General features: G+C 49.8%; 1 protein-coding gene and 1 long non-coding RNA gene across 3 annotated transcripts; both read right to left on the bottom strand.

Moving 5' to 3' along the window:
* Positions 1 to 8,160: 8,160 nt before the first annotated feature.
* LOC149367291 (uncharacterized) lies at positions 8,161 to 10,540 on the bottom strand. 2 transcript variants are annotated; one of them, XR_016287005.1, is made up of 4 exons: positions 10,256 to 10,540; positions 9,164 to 9,482; positions 8,885 to 9,050; positions 8,161 to 8,514 (listed from the first exon to the last, which is right to left on the bottom strand). It is a non-coding gene; the product is annotated as an uncharacterized LOC149367291 (long non-coding RNA). The 2 variants fall into 2 exon arrangements; XR_016287004.1 differs by lacking the exon at positions 10,256 to 10,540 and having other exon boundaries at positions 9,164 to 9,607.
* A 6,751-nt stretch (positions 10,541 to 17,291) lies between these two features.
* Positions 17,292 to 19,712, bottom strand: LOC149367292 (uncharacterized). The gene has a single exon (XM_089554962.1). The coding sequence runs from the start codon at positions 19,570 to 19,572 to the stop codon at positions 17,350 to 17,352; it is 2,223 nt and encodes a 740-aa protein (XP_089411088.1). The 5' UTR covers positions 19,573 to 19,712; the 3' UTR covers positions 17,292 to 17,349.
* Positions 19,713 to 20,237: the final 525 nt, after the last annotated feature.

A 20,237-nucleotide genomic window follows, 5' to 3' on the forward strand; every position in this document is an offset into this window, starting at 1 on the left:
CAATTTTATTTTCTTTATGAAACCATATGTAACGGATGACGGTCTTGTAAGGTAAGCATTTTTTTTTGACGGCCTTGTAAGCTAAGCCAAAAAAGCACTTGACGGTGTTGTGTACTGTCATGGTAACCACTGGTTTCTTTGCCATTCAAATGTCTTGGCTTCCCTGGGTTAGCTAATTGAGCTTTGTGTTAAACACTGGGTTTGAGCGATTTATTCTTTCAGTTTTATTTTCTTTATGAAACCATATGTAATGGATGACGGTCTTGTAAGGTAAGCATTTTTTTTGACGGCCTTGTAAGCTAAGCCAAAAAAGCACTTGGCGGTGTTGTGTACTGTCATGGTAACCACTGGTTTCTTTGCCATTCAAATGTCTTGGCTTCCCTGGGTTAGCTAATTGAGCTTTGTGTTAAACACTGGGTTTGAGCGATTTATTCTTTCAGTTTTATTTTCTTTATGAAACCATATGTAATGGATGACGGTCTTGTAAGGTAAGCATTTTTTTTTTGACGGCCTTGTAAGCTAAGCCAAAAAAGCACTTGACGGTGTTGTGTACTGTCATGGTAACCACTGGTTTCTTTGCCATTCAAATGTCTTGGCTTCCCTGGGTTAGCTAATTGAGCTTTGTGTTAAACACTGGGTTTGAGCGATTTATTCTTTCAGTTTTATTTTCGTTATGAAACCATATGTAATGGATGACGGTCTTGTAAGGTTAGCATTTTTTTTGACGGCCTTGTAAGCTAAGCCAAAAAAGCACTTGGCGGTGTTGTGTACTGTCATGGTAACCACTGGTTTCTTTGCCATTCAAATGTCTTGGCTTCCCTGGGTTAGCTAATTGAGCTTTGTGTTAAACACTGGGTTTGAGCGATTTATTCTTTCAGTTTTATTTTCTTTATGAAACCATATGTAATGGATGACGGTCTTGTAAGGTAAGCATTTTTTTTGACGGCCTTGTAAGCTAAGCCAAAAAAGCACTTGACGGTGTTGTGTACTGTCATGGTAACCACTGGTTTCTTTGCCATTCAGATGTCTTGGCTTCCCTGGGTTAGCTAATTGAGCTTTGTGTTAAACACTGGGTTTGAGCGATTTATTCTTTCAGTTTTATTTTCTTTATGAAACCATATGTAATGGATGACGGTCTTGTAAGGTTAGCATTTTTTTTTGACGGCCTTGTAAGCTAAGCCAAAAAAGCACTTGGCGGTGTTGTGTACTGTCATGGTAACCACTGGTTTCTTTGCCATTCAGATGTCTTGGCTTCCCTGGGTTAGCTAATTGAGCTTTGTGTTAAACACTGGGTTTGAGCGATTTATTCTTTCAGTTTTATTTTCTTTATGAAACCATATGTAATGGATGACGGTCTTGTAAGGTAAGCATTTTTTTTTGACGGCCTTGTAAGCTAAGCCAAAAAGCACTTGGCGGTGTTGTGTACTGTCATGGTAACCACTGGTTTCTTTGCCATTCAGATGTCTTGGCTTCCCTGGGTTAGCTAATTGAGCTTTGTGTTAAACACTGGGTTTGAGCGATTTATTCTGTCAATTTTATGTTTTTTATGAAACCATATGTAATGGATGACGGCCTTGTAAGGTAAGCATTTTTTTGACAGCCTTGTAAGCTAAGCCAAAAAAGCACTTGACGGTGTTGTGTACTGTCATGGTAACCACTGTTTCTTTGCCATTCAGATGTCTTGGCTTCCCTGGGTTAGCTAATTGAGCTTTGTGTTAAACACTGGGTTTGAGCGATTTATTCTGTCAATTTTATGTTTTTTTTGAAACCATATGTAATGGATGACGGTCTTGTAAGCTATGCTTTTTTTGACGGCCTTGTAAGCTAAGCCAAAAAAGCACTTGACGGTGTTGTGTACTGTCATGGTAACCACTGGTTTCTTTGCCATTCAGATGTCTTGGCTTCCCTGTGATAGCTAAGTGAGCTTTGTGAATTAAGTTCACCATTGCAGTGATCCATTGTTGCAATTTATGTTGTTATTAAAACATAGAATGGGTGATGGCCCTGTAAACTAAGTCACAGAAGCACTTCATACTGTTGTAGACTTATGATAGTCTGTTTTTTTATCATCATACATGTTGGTTTGCCTGTGATAGCAGCTAATTAAGCTGTATGAATATTGTGCAATACTTATTTCAATGATGTATTTGCAAAATTTTGTTTTTAATAAACCATTACTAATATGAAGGTTTCCTGATTTTTGTGTGTGTGCATATTCTGTCCATCATTGGTCGAAAGGTATTAGTGTAACTTGGTTGTGCTCTGTAGTACTTGCAGTAGGCTAATTCTACTGCACTTAATTTTTGTGTCACAGTTCTTAGGGCTATAGAAAAGAGACACAGGCATAGATAACCACTCCAAAGGTATGTTGGTCTTGCAGAACCTATCCTCATCTTTTCTTGACAGTAAACGTCTTGAGCCCCACTTTTTATCATCACCAGCCTCTGGCCACTGCTCGTCAAAAATATCCCCAATTAACCTTGTCCTTTTCCAGGGGTGGCCACCTTATCCCAGCAAACTTCCGAGCCTCACCTGCCCACCTGACCTGATCCTCTCTGCTATGCTTGCTTTCTCTCTGAATCCAACCCGTTACCATTGATAATAATCGGTTATCTTGCTTTTGCATTACATGCGCTGCCCATGCCAGTTTTGTTATTTTGTTTTGGATGTTTTTAACTTAACATCGTAGTTGAAATAACAATGCTGGCATGGATCAAGGAAAAAACGCAATTGCATTTTTTCATAAAACGTGTAATTGCGTAAAGCATGGGTTGCAAGCGGCTATGCTTTACGTGCTGTATTACAAAACTATGAGGTCTTCAACCCACTGTCCCTTGGGCTTTTCTTCCCATGAAGAGTCTGCTGGCATTGTGAACAAAATGGTCTTTGCATTATGTTAGCATTATCATAGCACTTATCATATAGCACTTATCATAGCGGAAGCCTCTAGGCAAGAGGTGATCCAAGGAGTAGTAGGACGAAGACGTCAATATTTCTGTAATGAGTAATTTTTCAGTTATTACTGGTTATTATTGGTCTATGTATAGTCATATTCTCTTAATATAGACATCTAGACTACGTAGACTGGACGTACTTACACCATGGGCAAACATCCGGTAAATGTCGAGCTTGATGTCTGCACTACGTACCTGCAACATGGACCGGACCCCAATTTTCACGTCGTAGGTACGTAGATTCTTCGTAAACAGTACTAAAATGGATGTCTAATGGAGGTGTCTAATGTCCAGCGTAAATATCTCGCTGATGTCTATGGTACGTTTTATGGTTTACTGGGAATAGTCAAAAAGAAATGCCGGAAATTCAAATTAGCCCCGAAGGAATCTCCAAATTAATCAGTTCACTCAAGCTCTCATCATCTGCAGGATGTGACCAAATAAACAGTAAACTACTTAAAAACACTCTATCATTATCAAGCCAGATACTACGCCTAATATTTACCCAATCTTTAGACACCGGAATCATTCCTGACGATTGGAAGATAGCCCAAATTGTTCCCATTTTCAAAACAGGTGATCGCGCATGCCCAGCTAACTATCGTCCAATATCCCTTACTAGCATATCTTCTAAACTTCTAGAGCACATTATATCATCAAGCTTAATGTCGCACCTTGATTCGATTAATTTCTTTTATCCTCATCAACATGGCTTCAGGAAATCATTTTCATGCGAAACCCAGCTGGCAGAGTTCACCCAAGACATCCTTAAGGCCATAGACGATAACCTCCAAATAGATGCAATCTTCTTAGACTTCTCGAAGGCATTTGATCGCGTACCTCACAACCATCTGCTTGCGAAACTTTCGTTCCTGGGAATTCCTGCTAATCTGATATGCTGGCTCGAACATTTTCTAAAAGGACGCTCGCAGTTCACATCCGCCAATAACATCCAGTCACCCTTAACAGATGTAACATCTGGTGTCCCTCAAGGGGCCGGGTTATCACCATTACTCTTCTTAATATACATCAACGACCTGCCCTCTAATATTCAATGCAAATTGCGACTCTTTGCGGACGATTGTGTCATCTATAATGCAATAAGTAGCCCAACCGATAACCTCACTTTGCAACAGGACGTTGACGTTATTGCATCATGGTGTGAAAAGTGGCAGATGCCTTTAAATCTTACTAAGTGCAAATCGTTGTCCTTCACTCACAAACACACCTTGACGAATCACACTTACAGCATTTCATCAGTCCCTATAACCGTTGCAAAATCTTACAAATATCTAGGTGTACATCTCACATCAACACTTTCTTGGGTCACCCACATTAGAACCATTTGCTCCGACACTTCACGCACACTTGGCTACCTGAGAAGGAATCTGAAATCTGCATCCCCTAACATAAAACAACTCGCGTATGAAATATTTGTGCGGCCAAAATTAGAGTATGCATAATCCATCTGGCACCCATGGCAATCGTATCTCACCATCGAATTGGAATCAATCCAAAATCGTGCAGCTCGGTTCATCACTTCATGTTACTCAAGAGAAGCCAGTGTCACCGCCCTCAAGCAGTCCCTCCGTCTCTCAACACTGGAATCACGCCGCGTCGTTTCCCGCCTATGCTTACTTCATACATTTTATGATAACACAAGATCACGGCACGCTCTATTAACCGCCCCACTACGAACGTCCTCCCGGCTTAGTCACGATAACCCGATAGCACGCATCAGTGGCCACACGTCAGCTTACAACAACTCATTTTTCCCCAACGCAATAGCACTATGGAATTCACTGCCTAACGACATCGCTGCATGCACTGATCACAAAACATTCCGCGAGAAAATAAAAATTCACCTCACATAAATCTTGATCACTTCTGCGCTCTTTGCAGCGAGTATTGCTTGACATATCTTTATTAAATGATGTATCACCTGCTGGGAAACCCTGATATGACTGCAACCCCTTTTATTTTTGTTTGTATGTTTGTTCTTTTTATTGTTATGCATGTTCCCATCATCGCCGTTGGAAACCAATATGCCCCCCCTTATGTAATGCCTTCGGGCCTTTAAGGGATCAATAAATGAAATGAAATATTGCCGCCACCGTTTCCGGACTTCTCAAGACTACCGACCCCCGGCAAATATTTACGGACAACTGCACACCGAGCAGCAGCGATCCCCGACTAAGTCCGCTTGGGACACGTACCATCCGACAAATTTGCGGAGTTCATCACCTTCATCTGATCGCAGTGTGACGCCGTCACCTCAGCGCCAACAGCGGTCACCTTCTCCTCGACGTCGTGCTTCCCCTCCGCCTCCGGGAAACTACGAGGCGCGGCCGATGGAGGTGAGGCCGCCGGCGAGTCAATGACGTCCAATATACCTCTCCACGTCGTATCATCCCTAAACGAACGGTGTGGAAGAACGCACTAATCGCACGCTCAGCACCATGCTTGCTATGTACGTCGCTGCAGACCATAAAGACTGGGATGGCGTCCTCCCGTTCATTACTCATGCATACAACACAGCGCAACATGAGACAACTCACTACAGCCTCTTCTACATGCTCTATGCTCGCTCGCCTCGCTGTGGCCTTGACACCATACTACCATTTTTCATCCACGATGAACCTTCTCTTGCGACTACACTCTGCAGAGCTGAAGAAGCTCGCCAGCTTGCCCGAATTCGAATTTTATCTGCGCCAAAGCGTTCTAAGAACCGCTACGACGTCCGACATCAAGAAGTTTCGTATGCTGCTGGTGACATTGTGTGGTTGTTGACAACTCTACGCAAGCGAGGTCTGTGTCAGAAACTGTTGTCACAGTACACTGTACCGTTTGCTGTGTTAGAGTGTATAAGCGACCTTAATTACGTTATATCGCGCTAACTGCTAGTTGTCGACAGCCATGCCAGTCTCAGTTGGTGCATGTAGCCCGCCTCAAGCGATTTCATCCCAGACGTTCTATTTAACTCGCCCTACGGGCTTCGTCTGCGAGCAGGGAAATGTCACTCGGTTTCACAGAACGTCAACACAGAAGATCAAGGGTAGGACTGACCGGTAGAGAAAAAGGAAGAGAAAGGGCTGAAGGACGCTTGTAGGCTTCGTCGCCATCCTGCTTCTACCGATGCCCTCTGTAAATAAACCCCGGTGCGTGCTAAGCACGTAACGTTATTCATACTCCGCCATGTACTAGTCAGGGCGTCTTCACCAGGACGCTGGCTGTTTATCCCGATACCCTGTGGTGCCACCTGACCTCGAAGACGCTGAGACCCTGCGCTGCCTCTTAGCTATCTCAGATCTCAATAATATTGCCAACGAACAGCGCCACGACTCATCCTTACGACCTATCTTTGATGGCATTAACCTTTATGTGTTCCAGACTGGCATCTTGTATCGCCGCGACCTACGCTCCGATGGTCCTCCGCTGCATGTCGTCATACCTCAACGTCTACGCTCTTCTGTTCTTGAAGAATTGCACGATCTGCCGAAAGCCGGCCACCTTGGCGTGTACCGCACGTACGCTCGGGTGCGGCACCGCTTCCGTTGGCCTGGTCTGTATCGTTCCGTCAAGCGTTACGTGGGCGCTTGCGACCTGTGTCAACGTCGGAAAAGGCCCTCCACTTTGCCTGCCGGTCTTCTACAACCCATCGACATACCTCCGGAACCGTTTCACCGTGTTGACCTCGACCTTCTTGGCCCTTTTCCGACCTCCCTCTCCGGCAACAAGTGGATCGCTGTCGCAACTCATTATACGACTCGGTAAGCCATCACACGTGCTTTGCCGTCCAGCTGCGCTTCCGATGTCGCCGATTTTCTTCTCCAAGACGTCATCCTTCACCACGGCGCCCCTCGTCAACTGCTCACCGACGGCGGTCGTTATTTCCAGTCCAGAGTAGTTCACAACATTCTTCGTTCGTGAGACACGCAGCACCAGCTCGCGACGGCTTACTACCCACAAACCAACGGGCTTACGAAAAGGTTCAACCGCACGATCACCGACATGTTAGCCATGTCTCCCCAGACCACCGCGATTGGGACGCAGCCTTGCCTTATGTGACGTTTGCATATAACTCTTCCCTTCATGACAAAACAAGCTATTTTCCTTTCTACCTTTTGTTTGGTAGGCATCCCACCTTGCCTTTGGACACACTCATGCCACGTTCTTTAGTTCCCGCCACTGCTTAGGCTCGGGACGCCATCGCCCAGGCCACGCTGGCGCGCCAAATCGCACCTAGTCGGCTCCCTGCCTCTCAAGTTTCAAAAAAGTCCGCCTACGACCACCGTCAACGGGCAGTCGAATATAACCCAGGATCACTCGTCCTTTTCTGGACACCGTCTCGCAGCGCCGGGTCTCTCCGAGAAGCTTCTTTCTCACTACCGTGACCCTCACCGTGCGGTGCTCTGTGTCACCGACTTGAACTATGAAACTGCTCCCCTTACGTCCTCGCCATCGTCCTCTGGCCCCACCACCGACAACGTCCACGTATGCCGCCTTAAACCTTATCACAACGCCCATACGTCGCCACCCTAACGCAGAGACAGCGTTTCAGCAGCCGGGGGTCCTGAAGCGGGTAGACGACGACAATGAGCTATGGAACGAGTGGGAGTAGATGAAGACGACGGCGATGTTCTGGCTGGCTGTAAATATATTCTGTAAATATATTCTTTCCCTCAACAATACGTACCCATGCCGAGCAGCCTTTAGAACTAGCCTATCCAAACCCAAGCCAAGCCAAGCCAAGCCAAGCCAAGCCAAGCCAGCCAGCCAGCCCGCCTACGAAACACAAAAAGCGCTAATAGACGTCTAAAAAAAGTCTCGAAAAAAAAAGCTTGACATCTAGAAGAAGTTTCATCTAAGCAGTGTTTTAGACTTAGACGTTCACTAGCCCTCTATTAGCTCTGCTAACGCTACGCTTGTATACGGCTAGAAAACTTCTGAGGTAGAACTTTTCTAGAATTTTTTTAGACGTTCCTTTTTTTTCTGAAATGGGCGCCTGTAATATCTTACGCATTTCAAGACTGATTTTTAGTGCTGCCTTTAAACCCTCTAAAGCTTTAAAAATGTTATAGTTCATTTTTCTGGTATACACTCAAAAATGAACTCAAAGCTGATCTGCAATGACCCGAACCATAAGCCCACATTACAAGAGATGTATGGCTGTAGTAATGAGCCATAAATGCATGTGCTAGCACACTTTTCAGTCACTGCGTTACTCTTTATTGAATCCAGTGCATACACCCACACACAAAAAAGAAAGGGACCAGGAAATTAATGTTAGAAGCCATGGAGGAGGTAGCTTCACTGGTTTGGCTGACATTACAACGGTAAGCACTTGAATGGCGGGAAAGTGTCGAGCAGCAACCAACTGTTAAATCCAAAATTCATTCGGCCCCAGGCCTTGTTCACAACGGATGCGTTGATGATCAAGTTGCTGTGATGTGGACGGCAATGAAGAGCTCGCTAGGTGTTCCAAACATCGCTTTTCTTGCAAGGAGGATGCCAACTAGACGGTAACAAGGGGAAGTCAAATCCAGCTCTGTTCAGCAGCCTGCAGAAGTGAAAACTATTAGAGTAACCAAAAGCACAGTCAGTCAGGTGCATATAGAATGGCCAATGAGGAGTCGGAAGCAAATAAGACCAGGAAATGGCAAGGAGTGACAGAACAGGCAATAAAATAAGCTAACCAAAAACATATATGCATATGATGTCATTGCAAGCGGCATTTCAGCAGAGTGCTACGGCTCACCATAAACTCCAGAAGTCAATCACTGTGGAGGCCTTTAACAGAAGCAAAATGCAAACAGCGTGCACGGACACTGAAAGCCAAGCAGTCAATAGCAAGTGCACTGCCTTACTGTGATGCACACTGTACTCACAGAACCTCCTAAGCTGCATCTTGCAAACAGGCTTTCTCTTACCTGCAAGATGTGGCTGAATCAAAAGTGGTTGATGGTTGAAATCTTGCACCGTCGCACGAAAACATAGCACAGATGCTGCTGTCCTGGTAATACCTGCATCACTTCAGTATACACCAGAGATGGGTTAAATCTTGGACCTCTCCTTGACAGCCACGCAGGGGCACATCTGAAAGATAAGAAATAAAAGTTGTATGTATAAGGTTCCTAACACTGCACTGCCAAACAAGCCCTTTCTAATCTGTACGATGAAGCTCGAACAGCGGGCAAGAGATTACTTACACCACTGCACAAGAAGCATTTGTCCGATTCCCACCTCAGAACTGAAACAATCTCCAGGCCAAGTTTTCTGAACAACCAAGTACAAGGTGCTGCGATTAATTTGCGTGAAACTAGACCAGGTCCTTGCTCCTCCGGCCAACAGTTGGGGTTCTAAAGGACAAACAAATAATGGGGCTTGTGGAATGAACATTAGCAAAGAGCCTAGACCTATACAAGAAATCATGAAGTGAAAGAAAAGGTGTCAGCTGCAAAGCGTGCTTACCAAAACTTGAGAATTTGAGCAGGCAAGGAGGTCCTCTGAAAACCACTGTTGAACAGCCTGTACCCAAAACGAAATGCACACAGTGAAGCAGGGACAACGCCAGCTGTGCACGGCCCAATGATTTTCCAAAAAATAAAAGCTGCCATGCCTGCAAAGAGCCGTAGTACTTCACTGCACTGTCAAACAGCTTGCACACATACAGAGCAGCACCACTGAGTAAACTACCTTTGTGCCGGGGCTCTCAATCGTAATGAAACAAAAGCTTGACGCAGTTAAGATAACCAAAAACTGAAGGCACAGCGCACGATGGACAGGACAGGTCCTTCGTGCGCTGTGCCTTCAGTTTTAACAATGTACCGACTAGCCCAAACAAATGCCTTAGTGAAGATAACCAAAGCCTTTTTAACGAGAGTTTCACTGACGGCAATCACAGCAAGAATTAGAGCACACAGGTGGCCAGATGAGAGTCCTTGGCAAGAATAAAACCCTGCCAGAATGCAATAGAGCACAGACTTTAATCAATGTCTAGGAAAAAATTCGCGCCTTATCAACGTACGCTTAAACAAAGCTGGTTGGTTTGAAGCTTTCTCACGTTCACCTTGTCACCGCCTTGGTAAAGAAAGCAACTCGCATGCGAGAGCAGCCTAGCTGTATCCACTTAACAAAAGCTCAAATAGCACTTCGGTATGTAAAGCACTGCCTGATACTGTTTTGTGATTTGTAAACCAAAGGAGTGACACACTAGCCGACCGTTCAATCAGGCGCGTTAGAGGCTTAGCGAAAGCAAGGCCGACACTTTCACCACAGAAAAGAAATGGAAGGTTACTTACTTTTGCGGAAAACGAGGCTCACATCTCAGTGCAACACTGGTAGTAAACGATATCGCAGAAAAAGGGGAAACTGCGAACTGCAGCGGCGTGAAGTGCCAACCAGCGCGGAAAAAAGTGCGCAGCGAAACGTACAAACGCAGCATCCACTTCGCGCGCGTATCGCTAGCCTCTGCAACGCTAAATGGCGAAATGAAGTACTGCTTGAAACGGTTAAAACCACTTTGGCAAACTAGCCTGCATCGCCACCGTGCGAGTGACACCAAGCAGCAAGCTGCGGCGTGACTCAAGAAAGATCATTGCCTCATTGCCTCCAAGATCTGCCGACACGATAGCGCGCGGGTGATAAGCGCGCGAGCGAGCTCGGCGAAGGCGGCGGCGAAGGCAGCGTACGCTGCGCCTGTCAATCCGCGTGCTGCCGCCAGCTAGCCGAGGCGTAACAGAGGCGTTCGTAACATGAAGCAAATTTTTTCGCTCGCGTAACTACCGTCGGCTTTCAGGGCCATTATATGTTACCTAAATCCAGCCCTACGAGTGGCGGGTTAGCTGCACTCGATGTGGAACGTGATTCGGGCTCCGTAGGAGAAAACGCGCTTTCAGTGTTCGAATACAAAGAGCGGTCTTTGCACCGGCGCGCCTGCTCTTCGAAACGTCAAGCAGGAGAGCCATATAATTTATGTGCTGTGATTTACAGCATGTTTAATCCACAGCGGCAACTCTCTGCTGATTGCTAGGCGCCTCTCCTCGACGTCTCCTCACAGAAGTTTCACACCGACCGACCGACCGACCGACCGACCAGCCCAGCCCGACCCAAACAACCAAACAACCAACCAACCAACCAAACCAACCAACCAACCAACCAACCAACCAACCGGCCGTCCGTCCGTCCGTCCAGAGGTTATCCGCAACCTCGGCCGCTGGCTTTGGCCGCGTAGCTCGGAGCTTCTACACAATTATCCGTTAGCGTCAGCCGCTTGTTTTGGCGACCGAGGCACGCATAAATCTCCCAGCCCGTGGGGGCCCTCGTGTGTTGAGTATAATGCCACGTAAAACAAATGGGCAAAACTTTCATAAACATAAGCATTACTGAGAGCACTACCAAGACACACCACCAGCCAAACCAGGCGCAGCCAGGGCTATTGCTTTCGCAACTTACCGGGCTTAACCAAGCTCAGCCTCGGACAGATTTTTTTAAGGTGGCGTCAGCCTTTTTTTCGTCGGGTTTGATCCGTGCTGGTCAAGCTTGTGACCTAGGAATGTCGGCTGGTCGAGGTGAAACAGGCCCTTGTTCTCGTTTAGCGTGACACCTGGCTCAGTTAGTCGTTGAAGAATGGTTCGAAGTATCTCGTTGTGCTCTGTTTCGTGTGAGCCACAGATAGGGATGCCTCCTTATGACACACAACTCTGTTGATACCTTCCAGAAATTTTTAGTTCTGCTTCTGCAAGTGCTCGAGAGCGGACGTAATGCCAAATGAAAGCCTCTTGAAGGAAAACTTCCCGAATGGCGTGGTGAAGGCAATAAGTTTCTTGCTGTCTTCACTGAGTGGTATCTGCCAGAACAGCTTCGAAAACACCTCGGCCCTGTGAAGCAGCCCCAGTTTATGCTCGACCGATGGAATCGGATGGCACTCTCTCACAACGTAACGATTGAGTGCAGTGAAGTCGATGCAGATTCTAAAATCGCCTTTTATTTTTGGACTACCACCATAGGTGCACACCATTCATTCGGTTTATCAACAGGTGAAATGACGAATGTGAAATTGAAATTGGTGAAATTGACAGGTGAAATTGGTATGCGCCGAGGGGAGCTCAAAGCAGGTAGTAGTAGTAGTAGTAAAATACTTTTATTCGACCATAATTTATAGGCCGAGCATGTCCACCGCCTGGGCGACCAGAAGCCGCTGTTATTCCCCTTCAGCGCCAAGCCAGTAGAGCCAGGTGGTGATGGATAGAGAGGGTGGGGGGAAGGAACCCGACTGCTGAGCAGCCGGGCAATAGAAGAGGCAATTGGCCAGGTCCACATACATACAGGGGCAGTTGGGACAGGAAGGGTCCGAACGATAGCGATAGAGGAAGAGGCGGGACGGGGTGATAACTGCATTCATCTGAATGTGCCGTGATGGATGAGGGGGAGGGTAAAGGCGTTTGTCGAGGCGGAGCTCAAGGTAGACTTCTTTTATGGTGCGGCGAAGGATCAGTCTCCCATCGTCCTCGGAGGGCTTGGGCCAGGGGATCAACGGTGCCCAGAAAAGTGTGTCGCGGGCGAGCTGATGGGCCAGCTCATTGCCGTCAATCCCTGAGTGCCCACGGACCCAGCGGAGGAAAACGATGGAAGGCTGCAGTGCGGAGACCGCTCGTTCGACCTCCTGTTGGAGAGAAGGGGTCAGGGTGTGTTTCTGTATGTGGTGTATAGCGGCTTGTGAGTCTGAATATACTGTGTACTCTTGGAGAGAGGGAAGGAGGGCAAATGACTGGAGGGCATGCGCAATGGCGAGGACCTCGAGGGACAATGCGTCTGGAGGGTGTAGATACGGCCCGCTGATGTGGGTCTCAGGAGCAGGGAGGTGTGGATAGTACAGGACGTAGCCGCAGGAACCTCGAGGAGCCACGAAGGAGGCATCCATGTAAGCTACACCCTGGGTATCAAAGAGAGGGGAATGGTGCTGTGCGGCCGCATGACGACGTCCGGCGTGCAGTACGGGGGACATGTTGGTCGGGAGGGGAAGGATACGAAGATTGGGAGCGGGGGTGGGAATAGGAGAGGTAAACGGGGAGATTGGAATGGGCGAGATACCCGCTTGAGTTAATAACCACTGACCCTGACGGGTAAGGGAAAGCCGGGCAAGCTGCGAGTCACGATGGAGACTGAGAAGAGAACGAAGTGGATGGAAGAGGCCAGTGGCAAAGAGCTTAGTGGTAGAGGTAGTGATAGGGAGGTTGAGAGCTGCCTTGTAGAGGCCCACAAGGGCAGTCTCGAGAGCGTTAAGTTGATTCTGAGTGAAGGAAGCGTAGGGTGCAAAGTACAAGACCTTGTTGAGGGCCAGCGCGTGGGCAACTCGGCACGCGTGAGCCTCGTGGAGACCTGAGCGTCGAGTGACCACGCGCCGCTGGAGGTGAGTTAGAGTGGCAGGTGGTGACAGCGCGGTGGAGGGCTTGCACATTCTTAGCCGCATGCAAAGGGAAGCCAAGAACTTTGCACTGTGTGACGACAGGAATGGGAGAGCCAGAAAGGTGGAGAGAGACGAAGTGGTTGTGTGAGCGCTGGTAGGAGGAATGGTTGAGAAGGAGAAGCTCGGATTTCTCAGGAGCAGGAGAGAGGCCAGCGGTGGTGAGAAAGGAGTCGATGAGATCTAGGCCACGTTGCAGGGTGTCCTGCACGTGACCGGGAGAGCCAGATGAACACCAGAGAGTGATGTCATCGGCGTAAAATATATGATGCAGGTCGGGAATTTCAGCTAGCTGGGAGGCGAGAGGGGCCATCACGAGATTGAAAAGGGTAGGAGAGAGAACAGCACCTTAAGGAGTGCCACGGGTGAGGTTGTGTGGGTTAGACAAGTGGGTATCTACTCGAAAGCGAGCCACACGTTTAGAGAGGAATGAGCGGATATAGGAGTACATGCGGGAGCCACAATCCAAAGAGGCGAGTTGAGAAAGGATGTGATCGTGGAAAACACCGTCAAAGGCCTTGCGAACATCGACAGTCATAAGTGCGTAAATTTGAGTGGGTGTAGGGGACAGGAACGTTTACTGGAGAATCAGAAACATGTCCTGTGCACAGACGCGGCGTCGGAAGCCAATGAGAGAATGGGGGAAGAACTCCCGTGCCTCAAGAAAATCAGAGAGGCGAGTCAGAGCCATTCGCTCAAGGGTCTAACCAACGCACGACGTCAGGGAGATTGGGCGGAGGTTAGAGAGAGAGGGAGGTTTTCCCGGCTTTGGAATCATAGAAATAAGGGAGGATGTCCAGGAGCTCAGTAAGCAGTCGCTCTCCCAGGCCTCATTGTAGGTTTGAAGGAGGAATTCTTTGGCGCCGTCAGGAAGGTTACGAAGTGTGGTGTATGTAATGGCATCCTCACCGGGAGCCGAGCGTGTAGCATTAGCAGCCAGAGCAGATTCGAGCTCCCGGAGAGTGAAGCATTGGTCCAGATCGGGGTTAGGTCCACCTGAGTACACGTATGAGAGTGCCAGAGGGGGCGGGAGGTAGAGAGAGGCGAGTTGATCAAAAATTTCGGAGGGAGTGCCCTGAGTGAGGGCTTTAGCTAGAGTGGGAGCAAGGGCAGGCTTAGTGCCAAGGAGGGATTTAAAGAGAGACCATGCGGATCGCGAGTGCAATGCAGAATCAAGGCCATCACAAAGAGCACTCCAACGAGAGTGCTCGAGGGAGGCGCAGTGGGCGACGATCTCGGCCCGCAGAGCAGTGATCCGGGAGGAAAGTTGGGCATTGTGTGGTTGGGAGCGAAAGGAGCGTTGAAGACGTTTACGGCGACGCCATAAACGGAGAAGGTGAGGATCTGGGTCTTGGATTGGGTAACGAGAGCGAACGCGACGGCTACTCGACGTGAGCGCTGCAGAGATGCGCGACGTCCAGTCGTCGTAGGATTGAAAGGAGTCGGAGGCGAGATTAGTGCGAAAAGCATGCCAGTCAGTGTGAATAACCGGATGACAGCGAGGGATGTGGGAAAGAGAGGTGGTGATATGGATGAGAAAGTGGTCACTTAGAAGAGTTTCGGCTGTCACCTGCCAGTGAAGGGAAAGTGAACCCCGAGAGAAAGTGAGGTCGGGTGTCAGGGGGCGTTCTGAGGCAGTGCCCGCTCGAGTAGGAAAGCCAGGAGTATTAAGAAGGGTGAGGTGGCGTTCCTGGGCCAGACAATGGAGGAGGCGGCCGGGTTTGAGGGTTTGTGGGTAGCCCCAGAGTGTGTGAGGGGCATTAAAGTCACCACCAAAGAGGAGATGGGAGGTAGAAGGGAGAGAGTGAAGGAATTTGCCCAGAGCAGAGAATAAAGAGGAAGTGACAGGGGGGTTGTAAAAAGACAAAAGGACGAGTGAGATGCGGGATGAAGGGTGGTAATAAACCACACCAACTAAATATTTAAGGAGGGTGGAGGGGATGTCAATTTGCTCTACGAGCACGTCACTGCGTACATAAATAGACGCAAGTGGTGTGGCCATAGTGGCATGGTAGGCGCGGTAGCGTGGGACATTGCGGGCCGTCCGGGTCTGCTGGAGAAGAAAATGAGGCAGAGAGGGGCGGGTGAGTAGATACTGGTGGAGGGGGGGTCTTATTGTGGCAAAGATTTCGGCAGTTCCACTGCACAATCTCGAGGTCCTCGCCAAACGCCAGTATGATAGTGGAGAGGAACGCGATGGTACGCGTTCCTTCTTTTTTGCCAGGAGCAGTGACTCATGGACGGATTGGAGCATAGATGTGAAGGATTCCAATTGCTTTGATTGTGCTTGGAGGGTGGTAAGAATCTGGAGAACCGAAGTTTCCAGCTGAACCAAGCGAGTGTGATGTGCCTGTGTGGTGGTTTCGACAAGGTCAGCCAAAGGGGCGACCTGGGCGCTGGAGGAGGGAGTGGTGAACGTGGCAAGGCGCTCATTTAGCTTGCTAAGCTGGGAGGTAAGAGAGGAGGATTCCCGCTAGGTTGGGATTCCCGCTAGGTGGCGCCGCCCTGGTTAGTAAACAAAAAAAAATAATAAATAAAGAAAAGCTGAGCATGGTGGCAATTGCCACCACCCCGTTTCAAAGGGGGCGCTCCTATCCATCCATCCATCCATCCATCGGCTGCCTATCGTGCTCCGCATTCACCTGCCCCTGGCCTAGTCCAGGCCTTCGCCCGCCCCTGGATTTCCTCTCCATCGATTTAGGAAGGCTTCCGAAGCACGTGGATACCATCAGCATCACGACCCGCTGCCGAGCTGGCCCTCCAAACGCCTCCAAAAGTTTGAAGCGGCGCGGCGCCTCGCTAACCCTAACGCGCCGCGCCTGCACCTCTGAAATGCAGCGTCTGACGAAGACCCTGCAGCCCAGACCCACTGATGCCGCTGCCGCGGGGCCTACTCCAACCGCCCACGTCACCGCGCAAAATCCTGTCGCAACCAACACTGTGAGCGACGCTGGGAGCTCCGGATCGACGGCCGCGGCGCAGCCGGCAGCGTTCGTCGTCGCCGCAGCGTCCACTGCTAGCCAACTCCACGCTCTAAGGGACGCCAACACCTTTGGGCCCATAGACGCGTCGCAGCCGCCTGCGTTCGTCGACGCCGCCGGTGCCGCCGCGCCTACACCAGCCACATTACCCACTGACACCAAGACCTGCAGCCCGGCACCAGCGTCGCAGATTGCGCCTCAGGCTGACGATTCGTCGGCCGACATGGACTTCATGGCGTCCCCGGTAGACTACACTCCATCCCCGGAAATCGGCTGGAGCACCATCGGTGCCAGCCGTAAGCCTGCTTCCGCCACCCGACCCCGCTCCGAGCTCATCACTGTTCGCATACAACTCCCTCCTGGTACCCTCAATCCCAAGCTGCCTCTCTACGACGTGCTCACCGCAGTCATCTCCGCTGCACAACTTTCCTCCAAGACCAGTGCAGACATCACCCTTCAGGCCAAGCCAGCCCAAAGCCTTGTGTTTATAAAAACTCATTCTCCTCTCACCGCCCACCTCCTACTTTCTATCACGCACCTTCACCTTAAGCCTGTCAGCATCAAAACTTATTCCCCCATCCTCCCATCTCATGCCTCGGCGTCATCCATAACGTCGGTGGCCACTTCACTCCTGATGAGCTCATGCATGATCTACAATCTTTCAAAACGGATATTCTCGCTGCTCGCATGATGGGATCCACTCAGTCAGTGCTCGTAACGTTCGCTGGTACCGTCATCCCCCACTTTGTATATTTCAAACGCGTTGCCTTCCGGTGCCGTCCTCATAAACCTAAGCCTCCCACCTGCACCCGTTGTCTCACTCTAGGTCACCGCGCCCACCAATGCCCCCAGCCCAGCGTTCCGGCCAAGTGCCGCCGCTGTGCTGGTGGTGGTGATTTCTTTTATTCTCCCAAAACAGGGGACCAGTCCAAGGACCGGTTGCGCTGGCTTAGAGGAGGTCGGCGGGGATCCCTTGGGATGTCGCGGCCTCCACCGCGCGCTGGATAAGCCGGCGTTGGTCTGCCGGCTCGGAAGTACGCAGGAGAGACTCCCACGTCTCTGGGGTGTTTGAGTTGTTTGTTTTGTGATGTGTACAAGTCCACACCATGTGTATGAGAGTGGCTGGAGTTGAGCAGCGTTTGCACATGGGGTCTATCTGTTGCGGAAAGATCTTGCTGTATAAGAGGGGGTATGGAAAACTGCCAGTTTGTAGTTTGCGCCATTGGACGGCCTCGCGTCTTGTTAGATCACGGTGTGCGGAAGGATAGAGACATCTTTCGAGCCGGTAGTGCTGTAGTATGTCCGTGTAAGTGGTGAGTAGAGAAGCGCGTGAGATATTAGTGTCAGAGGAAGCAGGGAGGCCGATCACACACTCTGCTCGGCAGCTGAGATCTCGGGCGAGTGTGTGCGCCTGTGCGTTTCCGCTGAGCGACTCGTGGGCTGGGGCCCAAAGAAGTAAGCGAGAGTTGAAAGAGGGTGCAGTAGAAAGAAGAATGTGTGACGCCTGGCAAGAGATACGGCCAGCATCGTAGTTGCGGATAGCCTGTTGAGAATCACTGATGACGACTTTGGTATCAGGGTCAGCTAGCGCTAGCGCAATGGCAACCTCCTCTGCTGCGGTGACTGTTTCTGCATTGCGAATGCTGCAGGCTGTGTACCAGCTGCGGTGAGGGGCGAGAGCTACCGCCATCGTCACTGGCTTCGAGGGATGGTAAGAGGCGTCCGTATACGTGACGTCCGGACGTCCGCTGAAGCGTTTCTCGAATTGACGTGCACGGTCGGCCCGTCTCTCGGCATGGTGTTCCTGGTGCATCCGTTTGGGAATGGGAGAGATGCGGAGATTTTGGCGATATTCCGGGGTAAGTTCAGCATAACTTGGGGCCGCTCTCGGCGGGGAGATCCCAACTTGCTGCAGTACCGCTCGGCCAGCGTGTGTGAGTGAGAGCCGCTCGTATTGGGCAGTGAGGGTTGCTTCAATAAGTTCGCTCACGGTATTGGAGATTCCGAGAGCCATGAGCTTATGCATAGCTGTGGACATGGGAAGGCCCAAGGCCGTCTTGTACGCTTTTCGGAGTGACGCCTCTAGCCGTTCGCTTTCGGCACGAGTGAGACGTAGGTAGGGTGCAGAGTAGGTGATGCGGGAGCAGATGAAGGCTTGAACGAGGCGCAGGAGGTTGGACTCTTGCATACCATGATGCTTATTGGAAACTCGCTTAAGGAGGCGTCCGATCTGTACCACCGACTGGTCGATGTGTTGGAGCGTGGTGTTGTTGCTACCGTTGGCCTGTAGGTGTAAGCCCAAGATCCTGATGTAATCTGTACGAGGGATCGGGTTACCTTGCACCTGGAGGTTGATCTCAGGATGTATGTTTGGAGGGCGTCGTCCCGGGGACGGGATGATTATATACTCTGACTTTGTCGCCGAGCAGGTGAGGCCAATTGTCATGAGGTAATCTCCGATCCGTTTGATTGCGGTATGGAGAGTCTCCTCTATCTGGCCGTCACTGCCATGCGTGATCCAAAGTGTGAGGTCGTCAGCATAAATGCTGTGGTGCAGGTGAGGGATGTCGGAGAGTAGCTTGGGAAGGCCTATTAGTGCAACGTTAAAAAGCATCGGCGAAAGCACGGAGCCCTGGGGCGTGCCACGGTTTCCTGGAGAGATGATGGAAGGATCTCCCGTGCCGGTGTTTAGTTGTACTGTGCGGTCGGAGAGGAAATCTCGGACGTACGCATACGTGCGATGTCCGACACCGAGAGCCTGAAGTTGTTGAAGGATCGCTTCATGAAGGACGTTGTCGAATGCCTTGGCAACATCGAGGCCGACGATGACTTTCGTGTCTAATGTACGTTTCATGACCACCTGATGATGGAGAAGAAGCATAATGTCCGTGGCCGTTAAATGAGAGCGGAAGCCGAACATTGTGTCTGGTAGTAGATGGTTGTCCTCGAGGTATCTCAAGAGTCTGGTGTGGATAACGTGTTCCATCAGCTTCCCAACGCAGGACGTGAGAGAGATGGGGCGGAGGTTGGCCAAGGTTGGTGGTTTTCCCGGCTTGGGGATGAGGACTAGATTCGCGCATTTCCACTCCTGAGGGATGGTACCGCTGGCCCAACATTCTTGAAGATAGTCGGTAAGAGCATGAATGGATGCGTCGTCCAGGTTCCTAAGCATTTTATTTGAAATGCGGTCGGGACCGGCCGCTGAAGTCGTCTTGAGGCCATTTAGTTCTGCTCGGACCTCCGCAAGAGTGATTGGAGCGTCTAGGCCGGGATTGTCAGCGCCCTGATAGAAGGGGAGGTTGGTTGCTGGTTCGGGGCGGTTGTAAGTATTTATAAGCTATTGTTTGAGCTCGTCTGGCGTGCCAGGATACTGGTGGAAGATTCGCTCGAGCTGTTGGCGTGTTTGGAGTTTACCTCCAGCTGGGTCGAGTAGATGTCGAAGGAGGTTCCACGTGTTACGAGTGTTTGGAGTCTTGTTCATCTGGTCACAAATGTTGTGCCAGCTCTGTCGAGTGAGTTCGATTGCATAGTTCTCGATATTCGTGTGTGCGCGCGCCAGTCTACGTCGGATATCGCGGTCCCATTTCCGAGTGGCAAGTAGAGCTTCGAGCGACTTCTTGCGCTCCCATAGATGGGCGTAGTAGCGGTCGCAGTGGGGAACTGTGTCCTCTAAGTCGACGGTTTTTGTGGCGTTGGCCACTTGTTTGACAATTTCGGTTGTCCACGCCTTGATGTTAGTAATAGTGGGATGTTTGTCATGCTGTTCCCTGTGCATCCGGAAAGAGTCCCAGTTAATCACCTGAGCCTTCCGCGTACATTGCCTGGTGGGCTCATGTA

This window comes from Amblyomma mixtum, chromosome 1 (assembly GCF_055824585.1).
Source record: "Amblyomma mixtum isolate Tamu chromosome 1, ASM5582458v1, whole genome shotgun sequence".
Lineage (NCBI taxonomy): Eukaryota > Metazoa > Arthropoda > Arachnida > Ixodida > Ixodidae > Amblyomma > Amblyomma mixtum.